At 39.2% G+C, this 20000-nt stretch overlaps 1 protein-coding gene across 1 annotated transcript in view; it reads left to right on the top strand.

Moving 5' to 3' along the window:
• Positions 1-20000, top strand: part of LOC135416733 (cytosolic phospholipase A2 epsilon-like) — a 28471-nt gene that overhangs the window by 1440 nt on the left and 7031 nt on the right. The window contains exons 2-13 of the mRNA XM_064660054.1: positions 862-934; positions 7998-8134; positions 11489-11620; positions 12707-12747; positions 13154-13196; positions 13876-13939; positions 14546-14706; positions 14967-15059; positions 15567-15604; positions 16232-16367; positions 17864-18000; positions 18463-18685. Coding sequence (XP_064516124.1) covers positions 862-934; positions 7998-8134; positions 11489-11620; positions 12707-12747; positions 13154-13196; positions 13876-13939; positions 14546-14706; positions 14967-15059; positions 15567-15604; positions 16232-16367; positions 17864-18000; positions 18463-18685 — 1278 coding nt within the window. The remainder of the gene's footprint in view (positions 1-861; positions 935-7997; positions 8135-11488; positions 11621-12706; positions 12748-13153; positions 13197-13875; positions 13940-14545; positions 14707-14966; positions 15060-15566; positions 15605-16231; positions 16368-17863; positions 18001-18462; positions 18686-20000) is intronic.

Genomic DNA, 20000 nt, shown 5'->3' with positions numbered 1-20000 from the left:
GTCTGGTTATTTGTCCTTCCTTCTGTGCTTGATGTTTCAGCTAATGATACGTATTGCCAATATCCACCACCTGGTTTGGGTGGGGACATTTCATTAGCATCTCTTTCAAAGCTGTTTTCTTTCATGTAAGTTTTGCTGTGTTTGTGCTGGTGCTACCTCACCTAACAGTGCCTTTTTCTTCTGAGGTCATGATGCTTATGAATATAGATAAGTCAGCAGCATCGTGATTATATATTTTACCACAGATTGTTTCTGTGCAGTCTTTTTTTATCCCTTGTTTTCCTCTTTCTGGTCACAATAGCTGAACTCCTCACAACCTTTAATCTATTTTCTCTTCACCATTTCTGGGAAATATTCCTGATAAAGATTTTAAATGGAAACTTGGAATTTTTACTAAATAAAATGATCTGAAGAAAGTATATTTTCCATGTGAAATAACAACTGATTAAGAGAATTAAATTTATTTTATCTTTATCTACAGATGTTTGATGGTTGTGCTTCTCATGCACATTCACTCTCTGTTGGCTTATTTTTCCAGATTAATTGTTGATAAAGATTTCTTTTAAATTAATGTGTTCTGTCATGTAAATCAAGCATTTATTTAAAACCATTTCACTACGTTATCTATTTTACTGTAATTTCTTCTCTCTATGACATATATATATACACAGATGAATATTTCCTAATTTTTTTAACTCTACATAGACATGGTTTTAACATCCAAAGCAATGCAAACAGTTTATCTTCCAACTTTGCTACTCGGCTTTGAAAATTGCAAAAAGCACTTATGGGAGAGCACGTTATATAAAGCATAAGCAATTTAGTATTAATGCAGGTAATAACTTTGTCACTTTTCTGCAGAGTGAAGAATGCCCATGCTGTTCATTATTTGTGAAAATTGTAAGAATGAAAAATCTGAGAAAAAAAGATCTGTGTGAGTATTATAGTCTTTCTTTGCAGTTCATAAGCAAGCACTGGTATCTGTGTGTATGAAGTGACACCATGGTTTCAAATATTGATGCGTAATTAAATGTGGACTGTGCTTAGAATACAGTTTTGTATAGTCAGTATTTGTTGTATCTGACAGTATCTGTATTTCCTTTGTTAGTGGAAATAGCAAAGGTGTACTGTGAAGTACCTTAACTAACAAGGTTCAGAGCAAGTTTTGATGAAAAAATTCAAGTGTTAATTTTCAGTTGCAGTTTTTGAATTTCCTTTTGGTTTTTTTTGGTTTTTTTTTGTTTTTAAAAAAGATAAAAGGAGCATTATATAGCCTATTGTCAAACAATTTTTTTTTTCTGTCAAAACTTTACTGGAATGTATTTGAAGTACACTTTTCAGGATAAATAAGTACCAAGGATATTTGCCTCCATGGAGATTGACTTTTTAAAGATATTTCTGTGGGAATGTATTTGTCATGTAATTAATGCATTTGTTAAAATATTTGCAAATTTTTAAAATATATTTGGCTCAAAATATTTTGGGAAAAGATTATATTTCCCACTCATATTTATTGTTTTAATCACTATTTCTGTGTAATTTGAAATTCTTAAGAGAGACAGAAATGACAACAGAGAGTTCAAAGATGGCCCAGAAATAATTCCAATTGCAAAGAGCCATTGGTGCTTTGTTGGAGTCAGAGTCTGATTAGAGCAAGCTGTTTTTTGGAAGACTGACTGTCAAAGATGAGTATGTTTTGCTTTTCTTTAGCTGTGGCACTGGACAGGCAACGTGTCTTCCTTGTGCAGAGGACTGCTACCCACAGCCCACAGCGTCCATGTCTCCTTAGATCTCACACATGTCATGTAACATAGGACTTGACTTTTTATTATAGGTTATCTGTGGCAATCATCCATAATCACGATCTCTTAACCTTTTCTGTTTGTGTCAGACAAACAGTTGTATTTGTACATGGTGTAAGAATAAGTACTAGGCTACTCTTATACGCTTAAGTCTGTTAGGAATAAGGCTTACTCACAAACTAAAGGATTTGCTCCCACGTTATATAGGTTATCAGGTAACTACAATCTGAGTAGTATATATATCATTCCTAAGACATAGCTGTTGCAATTTCTAAGAATGTCTGAGTTTGACTAAATTTTTCTTGTGAAAATTTGTAAGAATAGTGATATCAGACCAGTCCAAAATTTCATCTGGATCAAAAATATGTCCCCAGAGCTGGCTTATAATAAATGCTTTTGGGTAGGACAAATGCTGAACCATGCTTTTAGCTGGCCCACTCTCCCAAGAGATCTGTGGTTCATGAGGTCTGTGGCTTAGAGATCCGGCTCTTGAGTCAAAAGTAGTTTTTACATTTAATTGTCATACCCCAAATTATTGGCTCCTGGAAGCCACTAAGAGATCTTACTTTGATACCTTTCATCTCAGTTTGCACTGAACAGGAATCCAGATACTCTTTTTCAGTGTCACAGGAAAACACTGTGCCCAGTTTCAAGATGTTATTCTTTGGGGGGTCTATATAATTATATTGCTAATTAAATAGTTACAGACATTTCTTTTTTTCTCTTCTTTCCTTGCACGGGCAGCAGAAATGCCTACTTTGGAAAAACTGATCCTTTTCAGGCTGGGGCGAAAAGCCCTTTTTTGCATATTAAATAGGTTAGCTCTTATACCAAGACAACCTCCCCCTTGTATTTATTCCAAATATAGTGGAATACTTATCATTAATAGCTATATGGCTGCCTCTATCTCTGGCTTTAAAACTGAGAAAGTTTCATGGTGGTCACAAATCTTCATAAATTTACCCACCATTTCTGCAAAATCAGCCTGGAGGAAGCTGTCCAACAGGGCTAGTTTGCAACACCAGCAACACTGGGAGCCAGTGGCAGCATCAGCCGCAAAAGTCACAAGCTGAGGTGCCTGGGCTCTTCATATTCCTGCACCCCCATTGCAGTGCACAGGGACACAAGAACAGCTGTGCTGGATCAGTCCAAGGTCTCTCCTGCCCTGTGTTTGAGGGTGGTGAAAGGCAGGTGCCTGGGGCACTTGAGAGTGAAGGGAATGTATACGGGGCACTCTGTATGGTGTGCTCCCACAGCCTTTTATCACTTCAGAGTTAGTAACTTCCCAGGTGAAATTCAATTTTTCTGTGTGAATGCAGCAACACCTCTAGTCTACTCTCGAACCTACACAGACTCTATGCATCAGCAACAGTCTTTGTCCAGCCTCTGGTTTCCATCTCACAAAAACCTTTGCTGCAATTCAAAGCCTCACCCGTGTAGTGGCAAAAATCTGTTTTGTCTTCAGTTCTGAAAGGCTTTGAATTTGTTCTGTCATCCAGTGACTTCCCATGTCAGCTAATGTAGTGGAGTTTCACTTTCAGAAGGTTTCCCACAGGTAGGGATGAACTGGTTGTTGCAAAACTCTTGTTTTCCAAAGGCTTGTCCACCAGACAAGATCACTGGAAGAGGGTATAGCTTTCATTTTCAAGTCTTCCCTCCCAATTTCTTCAAGCCAACTTTATGCAGGGCTCTACATTTCCACAATTTAACCACGGCACAGTTACTTCCTGGAGAGACTTCTCAGCTGGCCAAGTACCACTGCATTTCACCCCCTGTGTGGTGCTGATAGCAAGAACTAGACCCTAATCCAAATCCCAGCTGTGCTGTGTAAATTCCCCAGAGCAGATCTTGTTTTCAGCATGGCTGTCCAGACCTGCCTTGTGCACAGTCCCATTTGAGCACACCCAGCACTCACTGATCTCAGAGATTGCCACTGCAGTCACAGCAGGGCATGGGCAGTCTCGTACAGCTGGCAAATCTGGTTTTTCATGGCCCTTTTCTTGGTGGCAGTGTTCACTGATCTTCCAGGAGGGAAAATAAATAACTTCTACACAGCAAATTGATACATATGGGAGAGAAACCTGTTTTTTTCATGGACTACAAATAAAATATAATGTTAACCTCTTCTACATACATGTATTTCACAGAAATATTCCATTCAGGAGACAAAAAATGTCTTTATAAATAGTAGCTTGTCCTGCTTGGTATTTAGCAAAGTCCAAGACTGCAGAAAGCTTTTCACGAAATGGCCTATGGTTACTTTTGTTGGTTCGTTGGTGGTTTTTTTCTCTTTAATACGACAAGCTAATCTCAATCAGCATTCTCATTAGATAAAGTCTTAGGCTTTTCTTTAGCTATAGTATTAAATCTGGGCCTGTTGCTATGCAATTTAATAACAAACTCCCAATGCTATACTGCCTATTGATTTTAAAAGTTGGAAGGCAGTATTACCAATATTTTTCTTTATATCCCCTAAATCCCGTGTAACACCATCATAATAACAAAATCCCTTTCAGTGCCATGCTCTCCAAAGGAAACTATTGTGTGAGACAAGGATTGATTGAAGACATGCTTGCAAAGTGCTGTGTATACTTCTTTACCTTTATCTCTGACTGTAGCAATGGCATGAGGGGGCAGTAGCAGCATTTGTGCAAAGAGGGCAGACATGGATAGTGCCAACAGGCAGATGCCTGGGCTGGCCAGTGCTAATGGCATGCTTGCTTTAGGGTGAAATTGCTTCCCATGGTCACTGATGCTTGCTGTGGTTAAGAGTCATTCTGGGACTTGGTCCTTTGAAAAAGAGCATTGATGTCTTTTCAGGGCATCTCACGTAAGTTCCTGATGTCACTGGCCGCTCAGACAGGCTGCTTTTGCCTTAACAGAGAGAAATCCTAAAAGCAGACCAGGACAAATGCTGGGCAAGAGAAGTCTGAACAACAACAGAGAACTCATTATGTGGATAACTACCAAGTTGCAACAAGGCCTGTAAATAAGGATTTCTTAACTGGTTAAGAAACTGAAACAGGTATAAGAACTGCTGCTAATCACAAGAAGATCCTCCCTGTTATGTCATATCATGATGCAGGCTTTTTTTACTGTAATCATAGGCTGATTAGATCAAGATGAGAATTAATTGCATAACTACTGCATAACTAATATTTACAAATTTCCTTGGGCTGACTTGTGTAAGACCTTCTCACCATTTAAGAAATTGAGCTGACCATCACCTTTTTCCATGCTTACAGTCTCCCACATCTTGTTTGAAGTTATTGTACCTTGGAATTTTTGATCATCCTTGATAAGGACCATATTTTATTCTAATCCTGATTACTGTTGCACAATTGTGTGTTGAGTTTAAGATCAAAAGAGATTTTGCTTGACATTAAACATTAACCACAAATTGAATATCAGCAGATCTGTGTTGACAGTACTGTTAGTTGTTATTTGGACATTCAAAGAATTAATAAATAACATGAAGATTGATAACAGGTATTTAATTATTGCAGCAACTGTTTCAGGATTTTTTGAGGTGTTCCTTTGATGGGGAAAAGGTGCAACTTCTTATCTTCATTATTTTAAGGTGAAAAATACATTTAAATGCATTTTTGTTCATTGGATCCCAACAGATTTTCTTATACACCTCAAAATCTCTCCTGGTTGTTCTGGTTTCCTCAAGACAGTTCAGCCAGTTATGCATTACCCAGTGTGACTGATATCTGTAATTAGTGATTAGTTGCTGAGTTGGTGTTAAACGTGGATCATCAGGTTGCGGAACTTTATTCAGTCCTTCATCCTCTCTAAATACAATACACCCATAGCCAACCTGAGAAGATAGTCCAGTCTTTAGCAAAGCTGTTCACCCTTAATAAGAGGGAAAACAGAGATCTACCCCACGGCTCTATCTAGATACAAGAGTATAAGTGTCAAGTGTAGTGCTTCTTTGATACTCTGACAATATCGAATACCTTTCTTCTTAATTGGGAGTCATAGCTAGTATGTACAACAAAGAGATATCCCAGACCATAAATGAACAAATTCTCTAAAACACGCATACATCATTAGTGCATAACTGACAGATAGCCTGCTTCTCAGGCACCATCTGAAGAAGTAACTATGCAAAGTTAATATTATCTTTTTAAAATGTTAAAAATCAATAGAAGAATTGTAGAAAATATTGTGTGGGAGAGAGCTAAAGAAAATACCTCGTTTACCAATAAATTGTTACCAACGGGTATATTGCATTTTAAGATTGAAATAATAAGTCTAAAAATATCCTAATATTACACACAAGAATTAGAGACACCTGCATTTGCAATGTTAAAGCAATTTCTTACCTCCTATGGACATCAAATGCATGCTGAAAAACTGGAAGATGTTTCTTGTTTGGACAGTATCAGAAGACTTGAAAGATAAATCATACATAACCTGATTGCACAAATGCTTTAAGCAACACCTATTTATTGCAACATGGTTTATACCACAAGTTTAAAGAAAATGTGGAATGAGAGCCAAGAGACTGGTAGAGAAAGAATAATATAATTACTGATAAGGCACTGTCTTTCTGTGGGTCATGTGGAAATATTAATAACAGGAATTATTTTTTATTTTTTTAATCATCAGATGTTCCGAGCAGATTACAAAAGAGGAAAGGATAGTTATCACTGTTTTGTTGGTGGGGAAATGCAGATAGAGAAGCAATATAAGTGGAAACAATTGCCTCAAGTGACTTAGCAGTCTGGAGCAGAGCTGGGACTGCAGCAAATGTGTCATGAGACCTTCTCCAGCAGGTTATCCAGTTGGTCATGCTTCCTCTCAGTATGTATTCCACAGTACCACACTGCCTGTTATACCCAATCTGACCTGTTTCTGTGAATACACAACAAGTTCTTAGAGCTGGAGGCATTAGAAACAGCCGCAGTTGTCCGGCAGACAAAAGATATGTCCATTGTCTACGAAGGACAGCAGATTTGCTCAAAATGGGTGTGCTGGGAAGGCTGACTAACAGGGTAGAGCGAGTGAGTCCCATCATTCTTCACTGTATTGTCAGGGTCTCTGTTACCACAGGTTCATGAGGCATCAGCAATTTTATGCTCTTAGGAGCAGATGCCCTGCACTGCTCCTTGCTAAAAACCCCTTCTTAGCAGTAACAGAGAGAATCCTAACCACTAACAAATATTCTACATACACCAGGCTAATACACAAAAGGAAAGTTAGTTGCACCCAGCCTTCCTCTCCCTCAAAAGCTCTGGCAACCCACAAGAGGCAACTCATCAACACCCTGTGGCAGTGCTCAGCATGTAGAGCAATCTGGTCTAGTGAAAGTTGTCCCTGACCAGGGCAGGGGGTTGGAACTAGATGAGCTTTAAAATCCTTTCCAACCCAGGCCATTCTATGATTCTGCGATAGTTGTGCTTGCCCAGTCAGGAGGCTACTTGCCCCAGCTTGTGTCTGGGAGTGCTTCCTGGGAGCCCACTTCAAAGCAATCTTCATGTATTATGAAGATTTAATGTCGTATTTGTAGCTACCTGTGCAACTTTCTGTTACATTACCACCTTCCTCAGAAATTAGAATTTTCTCCACTATCAAGGCTCAGAGTTTAAATCAGCAATATGAAAGTGCACTGGTATTTTTATGTACTTTTTGATGGTGAAGTGTTGTGATCACATGTTGGGTGAGACAGTCAGCTCAATACATGGGCTGGGTTACAACTGTGTGGGGGCAGCAGACCAGATGGGGAAGATTCTTTGTACCCAGACTCTCTTGAACTCTTCTGTTTCCCTCTCAAAAGTAAAGAAAAAAGTCAGACTCTTGTCTAAATGCTCAAAAAGTTAAATAAGTATTTTACCCTTTAAATAGGTTCTCTTAAAATGTAGGCCTTTTTCTTTTCTATCACAGAAACCTCTTGATTTGCAACCCACAGTGGATATACCAGTAATGTGTTTGTTAAGTAGCTATGTGTACGTTTTTCTTACCAGTTGTCTCCATTGCAGTAGTTTCTCTGCATTTCCATAATGACGAGAGTTCCTACCTGCAGGAGGGAACAAATCAAGTAAATGCTATTGAATAAGCAGCTGTCGCAAAACTAATAGAAACAGTATCTCCTTTTTGCAGCTTACTATATATACAGTGCTATAAGGCTGTGCTTTAAGATATTTGTAGTAATTTGTTAGTTACAATATATCTTTTCCAATACAGTTAGTCAGACTGATTGCTATGTAAGCCTGACCTTGCCCACTGCTTCCCCTGAGACTGTCCGGACCAAAACCGTCATGAACTGCAAAGATCCAGTGTGGAATGAAACATTTTGCTTCAGGATCCAGAGCCAAGTAAAAGTAAGATGCTGAGTGCATTTGTTTTTCTTTGGGGCAGAGATGTCATTCAGTGATAAATATGTAGGGTAAAATAAAAATAAATACATGTGAGGGACTACAAGGATATAGGTAAGGAGATTTGGAGTAGACTGCAGCAGTAAAATTCAATTTGATTTTCCGATATGTAAAAAAATAACCACAATATTTCACAACCATTCATACAATGTTCTATACTTTTAATTTTTCTTCTTTTTTTCCCCATTTTTTTAACCACTGCTTTTCATGAGTAAAAGTGAAAATTTTAGAGTAAACTCAGTAGCGTAAAACACACAAACGAACTTGGTAGGGGAAGCATCACGGGGCTGTACTGTTTTACTATTCCTTTGTAATGACTTGCAATAAAAAAGTTACAAAATAAATACTTAAAGTTTGTAAAAGAAAACTAGCTGAACTTTTATCTTGATGATAAATGTTAAAGCTTTAGAAGATTTGCAAGTCCTACTGTCTACTCCCTCAGAAAGACAGCCTCAACATCAGGGTCTAGCAGTTCACAAAGATCAGTGGTAGGCCAAGTAAACCAAGCTTACTTCATATCTGGGCCAATCCATCTCTGTTTAACAGCCTGCACTGTTCATTTCCCAGTACTGGTGGTAGATCAGGACTCTCTCAAGTGCCAAATCAGCAGGCCAGTCCCCTGGCTCTGTCGAACATTGATAAAATCCTCCAAAAGAGTATTCAGAATAGCTCGAACTGTTGCTACATTCCAGTGAACAATCCCTCTTGCCTACAACTGCAGAAGTTGCCCATGATACATGTTCTCAGGCTTGCTTTCACAGAGGTTGGATGGTACCGGTCCTGTTTGGTATAGCTGTTCATCTGTACACAGCCAGTGCTTTCCCTGCTGACCTAAAAAAATTCCAACTCCTTTCAAAATGTTGATGAGACACAATTTCACAGTGTGCTGCAGGTTTATCAGGAAGGCAAAAGGCAAGGGAAAAACATTGCATGGGAACAAACACCCACTGATCTGTTGCTCTTGCACGAGAGCACCTGCTCATGCTGACAGGTTTTTCAAAACTGCATTACCACACAGAGGAGTTAGAAAAGTATCTTAGTCACAGGAAGCTGCTTGAACTAGTCCTTTAGGTAGTAGCATTTGGGAAGACCTTACATTTACTTTACAGTAAGTTTGCAGCAGGAGATAAGACATCTGACATTAGGCCCGGTAATTTTCAGTGTGTGGCAACAGCAGCATGGTGGTGGTGGTGGCTGTGGCTTCAGTGTAGGGTGCACAAGATGTGTCCTGAGCATTTGGGATAGCCAGAGCACTCTGGCACATCTGTCACTGCTGTCTCACTGCTGTCCGGGCTCAGCAGACTAAGGGTCTTGCAGGTTTCTCTGTATACACTGCAATTGCTCTGCTTGTTACCCTCTGAGCAGAACCAGAGTCTGCTAATCTGGTTATTTTCTCCTTTCCTGTAATGTGTTTTGTTGAGGTATTCAACTTCCCAAATCATGGTAGCCAGAGCTCAGTAAAACTACATAATACACTACCCCTGTGGAAGAGAAAAACTGGTTTGTGTATGTTCTGCTGGTTCTCAGCAGGAACAGCGGTGTTTACCGAAGGGCATCTGTTTTGATGAATGTCTGACAGTCAGCTAGAAAGGGCTTCTGAGGCTTGTGCTGTGCGCATGATACTCCAGGAGGATAACTCTTTCCAGAGTTTGTGGCACACAGCCCTGCCAGCTGGCTCTGCTCATTGCCTGGCTCCCAACGATGCCCTGTCAGGAGCAGATAGAAACAGTGAACTGCCCAGACCCCTCTGGCTGCTTCCCACACAGCATCGCAGTGGTGCAGAGGGAGATCCCCCTTAGCCATCCAGCACCCTACGCATGTCCCTCCTGGCTAGCTGGGAGTAACTGAGGGACTCAAATCAGTTGGTCATTAAGAAAATAAGTCAGTCATTTTAGTCAAGTACGGATTGTCTATCGCAATATCACAACTATGAAAACTGATCTGCTCTTTAGTGCAAGCCTGTCTTCTACTAGCTGTAAAGTATTGCTTTAAAGCATAACCCCTCCATCACCTTCCATAATCCTTTGCAGGCTATTTATGGCTGGCCTGTAAACTAAGTTGCAGTGGCTGCTTCACTCTGCCTCTTGTTAGTATTGTGTGGTGGGCAGGACTGACTCTGTCAGTCCCAAATAAAGTTGTTTTTCTAGCTGAGGCACAGTGTGATGCATTTACATATGTAGCCTTAAAGGTCAACAGCCTTTCTGCCTTCTGACAGTAAACTGCAAACTCAAGGTCACTTGCCATCTCTCACTTGCTGGTTTCTTACAGAATAATAGATGTCAAAATTTCTTACAGAATGATAGAAGTCAAAATTGAATACTTGAGTTCTGGAGTGTCTTCCTTCAGTATATTTGTCTATTCAATCACTTATTTAGATTTCGGTGTGGACCTTTCTGTGATACATTATGAACTTCTAAAGCAACAGAGTTGCTTTACTCTTTTTTGTCTATGTGTTTGTGTATAAGATCATGTGTCTACCTTTGTGTCTTTAATAAGCATTAAACCTCTTAGCAAGTTTCAGTCAAATCTGGTGCACAAATAAAAATCTGAGATAAGCACTCCCTGTAATTTATATGAAAATGAGCTGCTGAATGTATTGAGAGAGGTCTCAATTATTGCCCCACTGGGAAAACAGCAGTTAATGTTCATTTGCTCAGTGCTCTGGGAGGTACTTCTGAGCCAGCCCATGTCCAGATACCAACTAGGCACAGGGGTGGTTGTTACCCTCTCCTGTCCATCCAAAGAGGCAGATGACAGAGGGGGGAGAGGAGGAGATTCATAAAGTGGGATTTGGGTAATTTAACAAAAATATATCAGTTTCTGTAGATTCCATGATAATTATCTGCATGCGATCTGTTTAATAATTTACAGGATAAAATTATGCAATTATGCAGTAGTTATACGGTACATCCTTAAGAAATTTTAATTGCTGCTTATATCCATGGATTTTTTTGTTCCACCCATAGCAATAAAGTCTTGACTGCTGGCTGGTTTCCTACAATTCAGGGTAAAGTGGTGACCTCAAACCAAATTAGAGGCCAAACATGTTTCTCAATATGGAAGCTCAATATTCAGTGATTCTACTAGCCTTTGTCATTTAAATTACTCTGCAGGGGAAATCAGCAACAAACCCAACTCTGTCTTAAGTTCAGAATATTTTTCTTTGTGTGGATGTAAAAGTTGCACGTATCTCTCACTTTTCCCCATCCTTTCTCTGTCTTCCCTAACATGCTGAGCACATCACCTTATGCCTCTGTAAAGTCTCAAATTAAGATCCTAATTCTGTGCCTCTATTTGCAGAATATTCTTGAGATGAAAGTCTATGATGAAAATGCAGCCACTAAAGATGACCTCCTCTTCACTGTTCTCTTTGATATTGCTAAAATCCAACTTGGAGAAACTGTTCGCTTGACTTTTCAGCTGAATCCAAAGGTGAGGGATAAAACTGCCTTGGCCACAGGAAGGAAATACATTTTTTGATATTACCTTCTAAGATGTTTTGAAGCAATTGTAGGTGGGAGGGTTTATTTCCTATTGGTTTGCACTTCATACATCCTGAAAGTACCTTCTGAACCTTACTCAGCAAAGTAGACAAAGTTTGCCTCCTTACCTTGAAAATAATACTGAAGGCTTTTACTAGCTCCTCAAGCCTCTTAAGCAGCTTTTTTTTTGACACCAGAGTTCCCTCTTCCCTCCTCTTTCTTGACTCCGTTGCTCAAATAGGTTTCGTTGGAAATACAAAACTTCATCACCTTCAACAAAATTCCTCTGTTAGAATTTCTTTTCCTTGTACCAGCACTTGTGAGTTTGGTCATATTCTGGCACAGATGTATTCACTTAAACTGATACCCTGCCCTGTAATTCTTTTGTATATACCTGAATATAACACAGATATCCATACTGAGGTGCTAAAATCTGTTGATGGCCAATTGCTCGAACTATCTCATTATTTCAGTGTGCCTGAACACATATGTGATGACTTTAACATGGGATACGGGTATTCCATTTAGATATGACTATAGATTTGCTGTTTCACTGACTTTTCTTATAGGGTATGTATGGGTATTCAGCTCTACAGTGATTTCAGAAGGCTGTCTACCTTAACTTGTCTGGTGACTGGCACTCCTATTGTCCGTGTTATAGGAGTTCTTTTGATCAGAAGAATTAAGAATACCCTCTTCTATACAACAGTATATAACATTACATAGAAAAAACCCAAGGCTTTATACATTTTTAAGCCAACAGTATTGCAGGTTTAGGACTGTCTGCCATTTTATTGTACCTCACCACCAAATGGAAAAGAGCAGTTGGCCTGGGGATTGATGGTTAACACAGGAGGGAGAACACTTTTCAAAATCACTTTAACTCGATTGCTTTCACTCATCTTAGTATACCCTAGAGCTGCAGGAAAGTTTGATTTGATTGCAGAACTGTTTCAAGAACCAGAATAATCATTAGAACCAGCTAGTGAGAACGAAAATTTAATTCAGATGCTTATAATAAATTGATCTTTTACAGACACAGGAGACGCTAGAGGTTGAGTTTACATCGGAGAGCATGTGAGTAAAATCCATATGGAACCAAAAAACTGTCCTTTGCAAGCAGTCAAACACATGTTAACATTTAGTATAATATAGTTTAAAATGCTTAGCATCACAGTAACAGCTGGTATTGATCAAGTTAGTTGCATATTGGCTAAAACTCTGTGTTCCTTATCTACCAAGAATCATCCTGGTTATTAATTTATCCCATTATTTTCTGGAAGAGGGAGAATGGTAATGAGAAGTTCAGTCACTTAAAAATAAGGAATACACATTTCAGATGTCTCCCAAAATTAAAAAACAGTGACATGTTTGAGACTATGCTGGCCAAGAAGAACTTTAAGGAATGTATTATTCTTTGGTGTTCATGTAAGGATGTATTTAGGTCATATTAGTTCTAATTGCATTCTTTTTTCTCTTTCAGTCCAGTCCCTCCTGAAAAGCTTGTCACTAATGGTGTATTAGTGGTAATTTTAAACTATTGCTTTTCTATCTTTGTTTTCATAATAGTGATGGGATGTGGTGAATCTGGCAGGTGTCCCAACACCTCTCTGCAGCCAAGGCTGAAGGGGAGGGAGATGGGGGTCAGACAGGCATCCATCCTGTTGTGCTGCTCCCTGTGGGAGGATATATTAGGAAAGAATGTACACAGTCATTTGTGATACCCAGAGATCTGTTCACCACCACCAGCTGATATCAAGCCTCTTTACATAGCCTGAAATGCTCTTTCAGTGACTTACTGCCTCTGTGTTATTCCTTCTGGGGACTTCCTTTGTGACTCCCTCATGACCATCCTGTTTACCCAGCTTCCATAGGATGATATGGAAGTTGCTTCCTCAGCTGCCCCTAACTCACTATTTAAAGGAGGCCTCAGCACATTCCTATTCCCTCTCCTGTTATTTTCCCTCTCTTCCCGTCCTTAGGATGGTGTTTGGATGAACAAAGCACCACAACAATTTTTCGTTCAGCTGAAACTTGATGCATTTTCAGAGTGCCAAAGTCTTTCTCTTATCAGCCTAGCAAACACAGGGTGAACAGTTTTCCAGACTCCAGGGAGCCAGGTGACCAAAGGCAGGTAGCAGTGAAGTGAGTCAGAGATGGCATGTTTTATATTCTTAATTATCCCATTGTTCATCCCTGCTACAGGCTCGTGAAATTTCCTGCTTGCAAGTCCTGGTGGACAACAGATGGATGAAGAAAGAAACTTCAGGTTAGACTTCAAACTAGAAACAAAAAACTGAAAAATTATCTTTTTTGTTTGTTTGTTTTTGTGTGGGTTTTTGTTGTTTTTGTTGTTGTTGTTATTTTCTTATCCAGTAATTTTCCTACTTTGTTCTTAAAATGGAGCACAAGAACTGGATGATTAGGGGTCTATAGACAGGTTCACAGATACAACAATTACAGCGTGTCTGTGCTAAGTAATTATAAAAACTGGACTTTGAAATTAAAGGGAATGATTAGAGAGACAATGAATCTTAGAGGTGCTGAAAAATAGCAGTAAATATATATTTCTGTCTCAAGTTACATTTTACCCAATTGCCTGTACGTCTCAGTTTTTAACAGTCACTGCTGGTTTATAAACTCTTTCATGTTTTATCTTTTGTTTTTGTTTGTTTGTCTGTTTTCTTCTCCTCCTTCTTCTTGCAATGTTCCTTTGATGGATAAATAGTTTGGAGGCTTTTAAGCATTGTTGAAGTGTATACATATATATAAATATATATATAAAATGACAACTTCTGAATGACCATTTAAAGTTCCATTTCTAGGATCATAGTCATTAATTTCCCTGTATGCTTTTCATGATTTTTTTTTTTAGAAAAAGAGTTCTTGTTTTCAGTGAAGGGATCCTATGAAGAGACCCAGATGCTATCTCTGGGCTCTTTCTGGCAACCCATGAAGCCTCTGGACTTCCATTACATTAAGTACAACCTGTCAGAGCTGCGCATGGCTTTGGCAGAGAAGCCTCCTTTCTACTCGGTATGTGATCATTAGCTTGAGTAAGCACAGTAAATTCATGGTTTTCTACACTCAACCGAGGCAAATGGAAAGATGTATTTTTAATTAAGAGCCATGTTTCATGAAATTCACCTCTGGAAGAGCACTGTAACCCCTAAGACATCTAAATATTAGATACTAACTTGAAAACTGAATGAGGAATTCATATAAAAAGTTGGAGACAGTACATTTTTTATGGTGTGTACATTTAATATTTTTCTACATCATGATTTATTTTTCAGTGTACTTCAGGTGAGAAGAAAAAAGACTTCCATGCATCCCTCACTATTCCTCTGGATTCACTTCCATTCAATGAAAAAGTGGCAGTAGCAAAGGTGATTGATATCCACTTCTTAGAATAAATGTAAAGTTATGGACCAAAGATTAATAGGCATGAGTTAATTAGATCAGTGTGAAGTAGGGGTCTAGATACATAGCTACAAGTGCCTTTAGATTCCTAACAGAGAGGATTATGGACCTGTACATTTTCATAAGAACCAAGTAGAACCAAAAATCCCAGCCAAATATTTGACAGAGGGATTTCTGTGACTAGCTGGGGGACTAATGCAGATCAGAGCAAGTGCAAATGGTGATGCAGAATGGAACACATTGGCTGGTGTTGGTTTTTACTGTACATTGCTCTTTTTATCTTTAGTATAAAGCAATATAAATAAAATGGAGTGGATTTGGAGGAGTTTTTAAAATTAGATGGATATTCTGATTGTTATGGCTTTGTGGCTCAACATGGCTTTTATAAAAAGAGAAGGGCTTCAGAGCTGACTGAAAGGAAAGAACATAAAATAACATCCAGTGCTTATATTGTGGTTTTGCTTTTTTCCTAGGATGAGACAATCAATTTACATATGAAATCAAATGACTGGTAAGAAATTCTGCCTTTGGGTTTTGTGGTTGTGAAAAAAAAGATATTGCACAGTTTTTTGCCTTATTACCTTTTTCTCTAAGGGAGAAAGCATTCAGTCAATGATTATTTTTACCTACTTACCCCAAGTTCATTACCCATGTCCAGAAGGTGGTTAACTGTGCTGGGTGAATTTTCCTGTTATGCTACTATAGAGAAGTTCAGTTTGTTTGGGGAGAATAATGTTTTCTACCTGCAAAATCTGTAGAGCTATGAGTTTAGAAAAACATGTTTATACTTCACTTTCCTTACTTGTAAAAAATCCAGAGTATTTGTATTTATAAAATCCGGAGTTCCCGAGGCAAGAAATTCTAAATATTCCACTGTTTACAGTATCCATATATGAATTGCAGTATTTATGTTAGATACTTCTTGAAAGAACACTTGTTGCTTTCTGTAAGATTTTGCTACTTTTTACACTTTCTCAGCCTTGTCTCTACCTTATTTATACTATCTGTGATATCTTTTGTTGGGCCACAGTAGCAGCTTTTCTAAGCCTAATAATACAGTCATGACTTGTAAGCATGGGTACAGACATTAATTTTTAGTGATCGTGCACACCCTATTCAACTCTGGACTTTGTTTGAGGTCACGAAACTTAGATGTTCGTTTGGAGTTTGATCTGTGTAAGGAAGAGAAAAATTTCCTACAGAAAAGGAAGAAGTTTGTGGCTTCTGCTCTGAAAAAAACACTTCATTTAGAGCAAGACCTTCAAGATCATGAGGTATGGGGAGGACCATAGGGACTGTAACATGCTGTGTAACAGGAATGTGTTGTTCTTGTAGCCATTCACATATTATTCCTTAACTATCCCTGATACATTCACTGCCCACATTACATTCACATAAAGCATTGAGAAATGTTTAAATGAAGCAATGTGAGAGCCAGGGTAGTATCAAACCCTCTTAGTACATATTTATCCAGAAAATAGAATGGCATAAAACAGCATTTTTTGGCTTTTTTTTTTTGCTTTATTTATTTTTCATCTGTGAATTATAGACCTGAATAGTTCTACTCTTTTAGCTGACCATTCAGTCACAAAGGCCGCATAAGGCATTTTATATTATCGGATTTTTGGAGGGAGAAAATCTGTCAGTTAAAGTGATGCTTAACACTGGCTGATGAGGCTTCTTATCACAGGCTCTCTTCTCTGGTGATCATCATCTCAGCTGTAGTTCCTCAAACAACACAAGACACTGAACATAACATTTTTCTCTGATCTGCTTGTCTGAGTCACTGTTTGTATTATTTCGACCCATGTTGGCATGGGGATGGTTGGAGCTTCAGGGTGGGAACAAGATCTGTGAGCAGGAACTTCAGAAATAAAGAAATTCTCATTTTGAGACTGCTTTTCTTTCATCTGTGTTTTTCCCTTTGTCCAGGACAGGTAGACCAAAGACATGTTAGGCAATGCATGACAGCGTCACTTTGGACACCATAGATGATGCCCCTGCTCACAAACTGATCATATTGTTTCTCACTGACACACTAATTTCAGTGGAAAAAACCAGTTTTCTAAGTATAAGAATTTTTTAGGGGGAAGTAGTTCTAATACTAATTCCAGATTTTCCAGCAAGAGAATATTTCCTTATAGTCAGATAAACCCAAATCAAAATTCTTTGCTTTGACCTGAAATGTTTGATTTGAATCAGGAAACAGTTGAGCATTTCTTTGATGCAATTGCCTGGAAATGTGTGTAGGAAATGTCAATTGGCTCATCTTCTCTCAGTGGGTTCCTTGGAGGAATTTGTCTTCCTGTTACACAATTGAGATTTCCATGCAATTAGGCTTCATCACTGCAATTATATGCTCTAGGTACTTTATAGGAAGTGTAATCTAGTCGTTATATTTTACTTACAAGAGAGGATGAGCTCTGCTTGTTCTCAAAATACAGCTCTCATGTGATGATATTTTGCTAAGGAAAATTCAGTCTAATATTGAGATGCCTGGAAACATAAGTTTTGAGCTGTTTTGATAAGCCAGCATGCAACAATTTAGAATAAAAAATTATTGATTTTAATCAAAATCCTCAAAATCAGCTATTTACATTTTTTTTTTCTGTGCAAAATACCCAATTTTCATCTTTTTACCCCCAACTTGGGGAAATGGTGAACTGTTGGAATTTCTTGTGGGACTGAAAGGTTACAATTTACTCAGCTCTGATCACATGTGCTGGTAAAAAAGGTGTTGCTTACCACTGCTGTGTTGATGTTTAAACAGGTACCAGTTGTAGCAGTCATGACAACAGGAGGTGGCGCCCGGGCATTGACATCTCTGCTAGGCAACCTGTTGGGTCTTCAAAAGCTGGGTCTCTTGGATGCTATTTCATACATCACTGGGTCATCTGGTTCAACATGGTAAGGAGATCCTGAACATAGACATCATTCATCACTTCTGTAGCCTGCTGTGTAAGTTATTTATCCTCTTCATTTTGGTAAAGAAGGGTGTACTGGTTCAATCTCAAGCTTTTTTCATTGCTGCATTAGGAGCACATTGCCTGAGCCAGTGTAGGCACTGCTTCCAGGTAACAACAATTTCCTTGACTTTTTATTTCAGCTCTAGGATCTTTCCTGCTGAGTCACTCTGGTGCAAATCACAAGTGCATAAACCTTGATAGCAAGGAGGGGATTTTTGCAAGTCCTCAGGTTTCACCACTGATTTGGGAGAGTCCTCTAACTCAAAAAATCTTTTCTCTTCAATAAATAATAAACTGAACCCAAAAGGTTCAGCAATTTCATTTGAAGTGGACCTTAAATCTAAGTCTAAAAAGTGGAATGGGTCACAAGCATATGACAATGTACTTCCTTTCTTTTCTGCAGGACTTTGTCACATTTGTATCAGAGCACTGCGTGGTCACATAAGGATCTATCCAGACCGATTGGTGAAGTCCGCAGACATATGACCAAATGCAAGCTAAGCTGCTTTTCCCTGGAAAGCTTGAAATACTATGCCAAGGAGCTAAAACTGCGGAAGCAAGAGGGTTACCAGATCTCTAGTGTTGATTTCTGGGGGCTTCTTCTGGAAAAAGCATTAAGTGATGGGGTAGCGTTTTCCCTAACAGCTACTGAATACTGTTATATAGAATATGAAGCTCCAGGGACAGATGTTAGCCTGAGAGCATGCCAGCATTATCCAGCAGATGATTTCTGTGGAATAACAAAGGGGTTTTAGAATTGTTGAGGTTGGAAAAGACCTCTGAGAACATCAAGTCCAACTGTTATCCTGTCACTGTCATGTTCACTGCTCAACTGTGTCCCCACGCGGGACATGTACATACATTTTGAACACTTTCACAGATGGTGATTCCATCACTTCCCTGGGGAACCTGTTCCAGCCTTCCAGTGAAGAAATTTTTCCTAATATCCAATCTAAACCTTTCTCAGCAAAACTTAGAGTCCATTTCCTCTTGTCTTATCACTTGTTACTTAGAAGAAGAAACCAATCTCCAGTTGTCTACAACCTCATTTCAGGCAGTTGCAGAGAGTGATAAGGTCTCCTCTGAGCCTCCTTTTCTCCAGGCTAAACAAACCCCCACTCCCTCAGCCACTCCTCATAAGACTTTTTATCTAGACCCTTCATGATCTTTATTGCCTGTCTCTGGACGTGCTCCAGCACCTCAGTGTCTTTCTTGTAGTGAGAGACCCAAAACTAAGCATAGTACTCGAGGTGCAGCCTCACAAGTGCTGGGTACAGGGGGACAATCACTGCCCTGGTCCTGCTGGCCACACTATTTCTGATACAGGCCAGAATGCCACTGGCCTTCTTTGCCAATGGCACACTGCTGGGCACACTGCTGGCTTGTGTTCAGCCAGCTGTCAAACAGCACCCCAAAGTCCTTTTCTGATGGGCAGCTTTCCAGCCACTCTTCCCCCAGCCTGTAGGGCTGCATGGGGTTGCTGTAACCCAGTTGCAGGACCTGGCCCTTCACCTTGTTGAATCTCATACAATTGACCTTGGACCCCTGATCCAGCCTGTCCAGATCCCACTCTAGAGCCTTGCTATGCTCCAGCTGATCAACACTCCCAACCAACTTAGTGTCATCTGTAAACTTGCTGAGAGTTTATTCTCCACATATCTCTTAATGCATAATTAGCAGCTGAAAGAGTATTTTGTAGGGCAGAAAACCTGTGTCTCCTTCTACAAGTAGGAGTATCTGAGCACCTAAATGCAGAGTTCTTACTTGGTTTCTTTTCCTCTGTTCCTCCTTGTGAAAACTTAAATATCCATGTAAAATGGATGTATTTACTGGGAAGAACAGGAGACCATTTTTTCAAAAAGTGTCCTACAGCTCTACCTGTAATTAAATAAGCTGATGTGGATGTGTAAATGTTTAGATCACTCCTTGGTTAAAAAATGT

This window comes from Pseudopipra pipra, chromosome 6, assembly GCF_036250125.1.
Source record: "Pseudopipra pipra isolate bDixPip1 chromosome 6, bDixPip1.hap1, whole genome shotgun sequence".
Lineage (NCBI taxonomy): Eukaryota > Metazoa > Chordata > Aves > Passeriformes > Pipridae > Pseudopipra > Pseudopipra pipra.
This window is presented reverse-complemented; position numbering and strand designations above follow the sequence as displayed.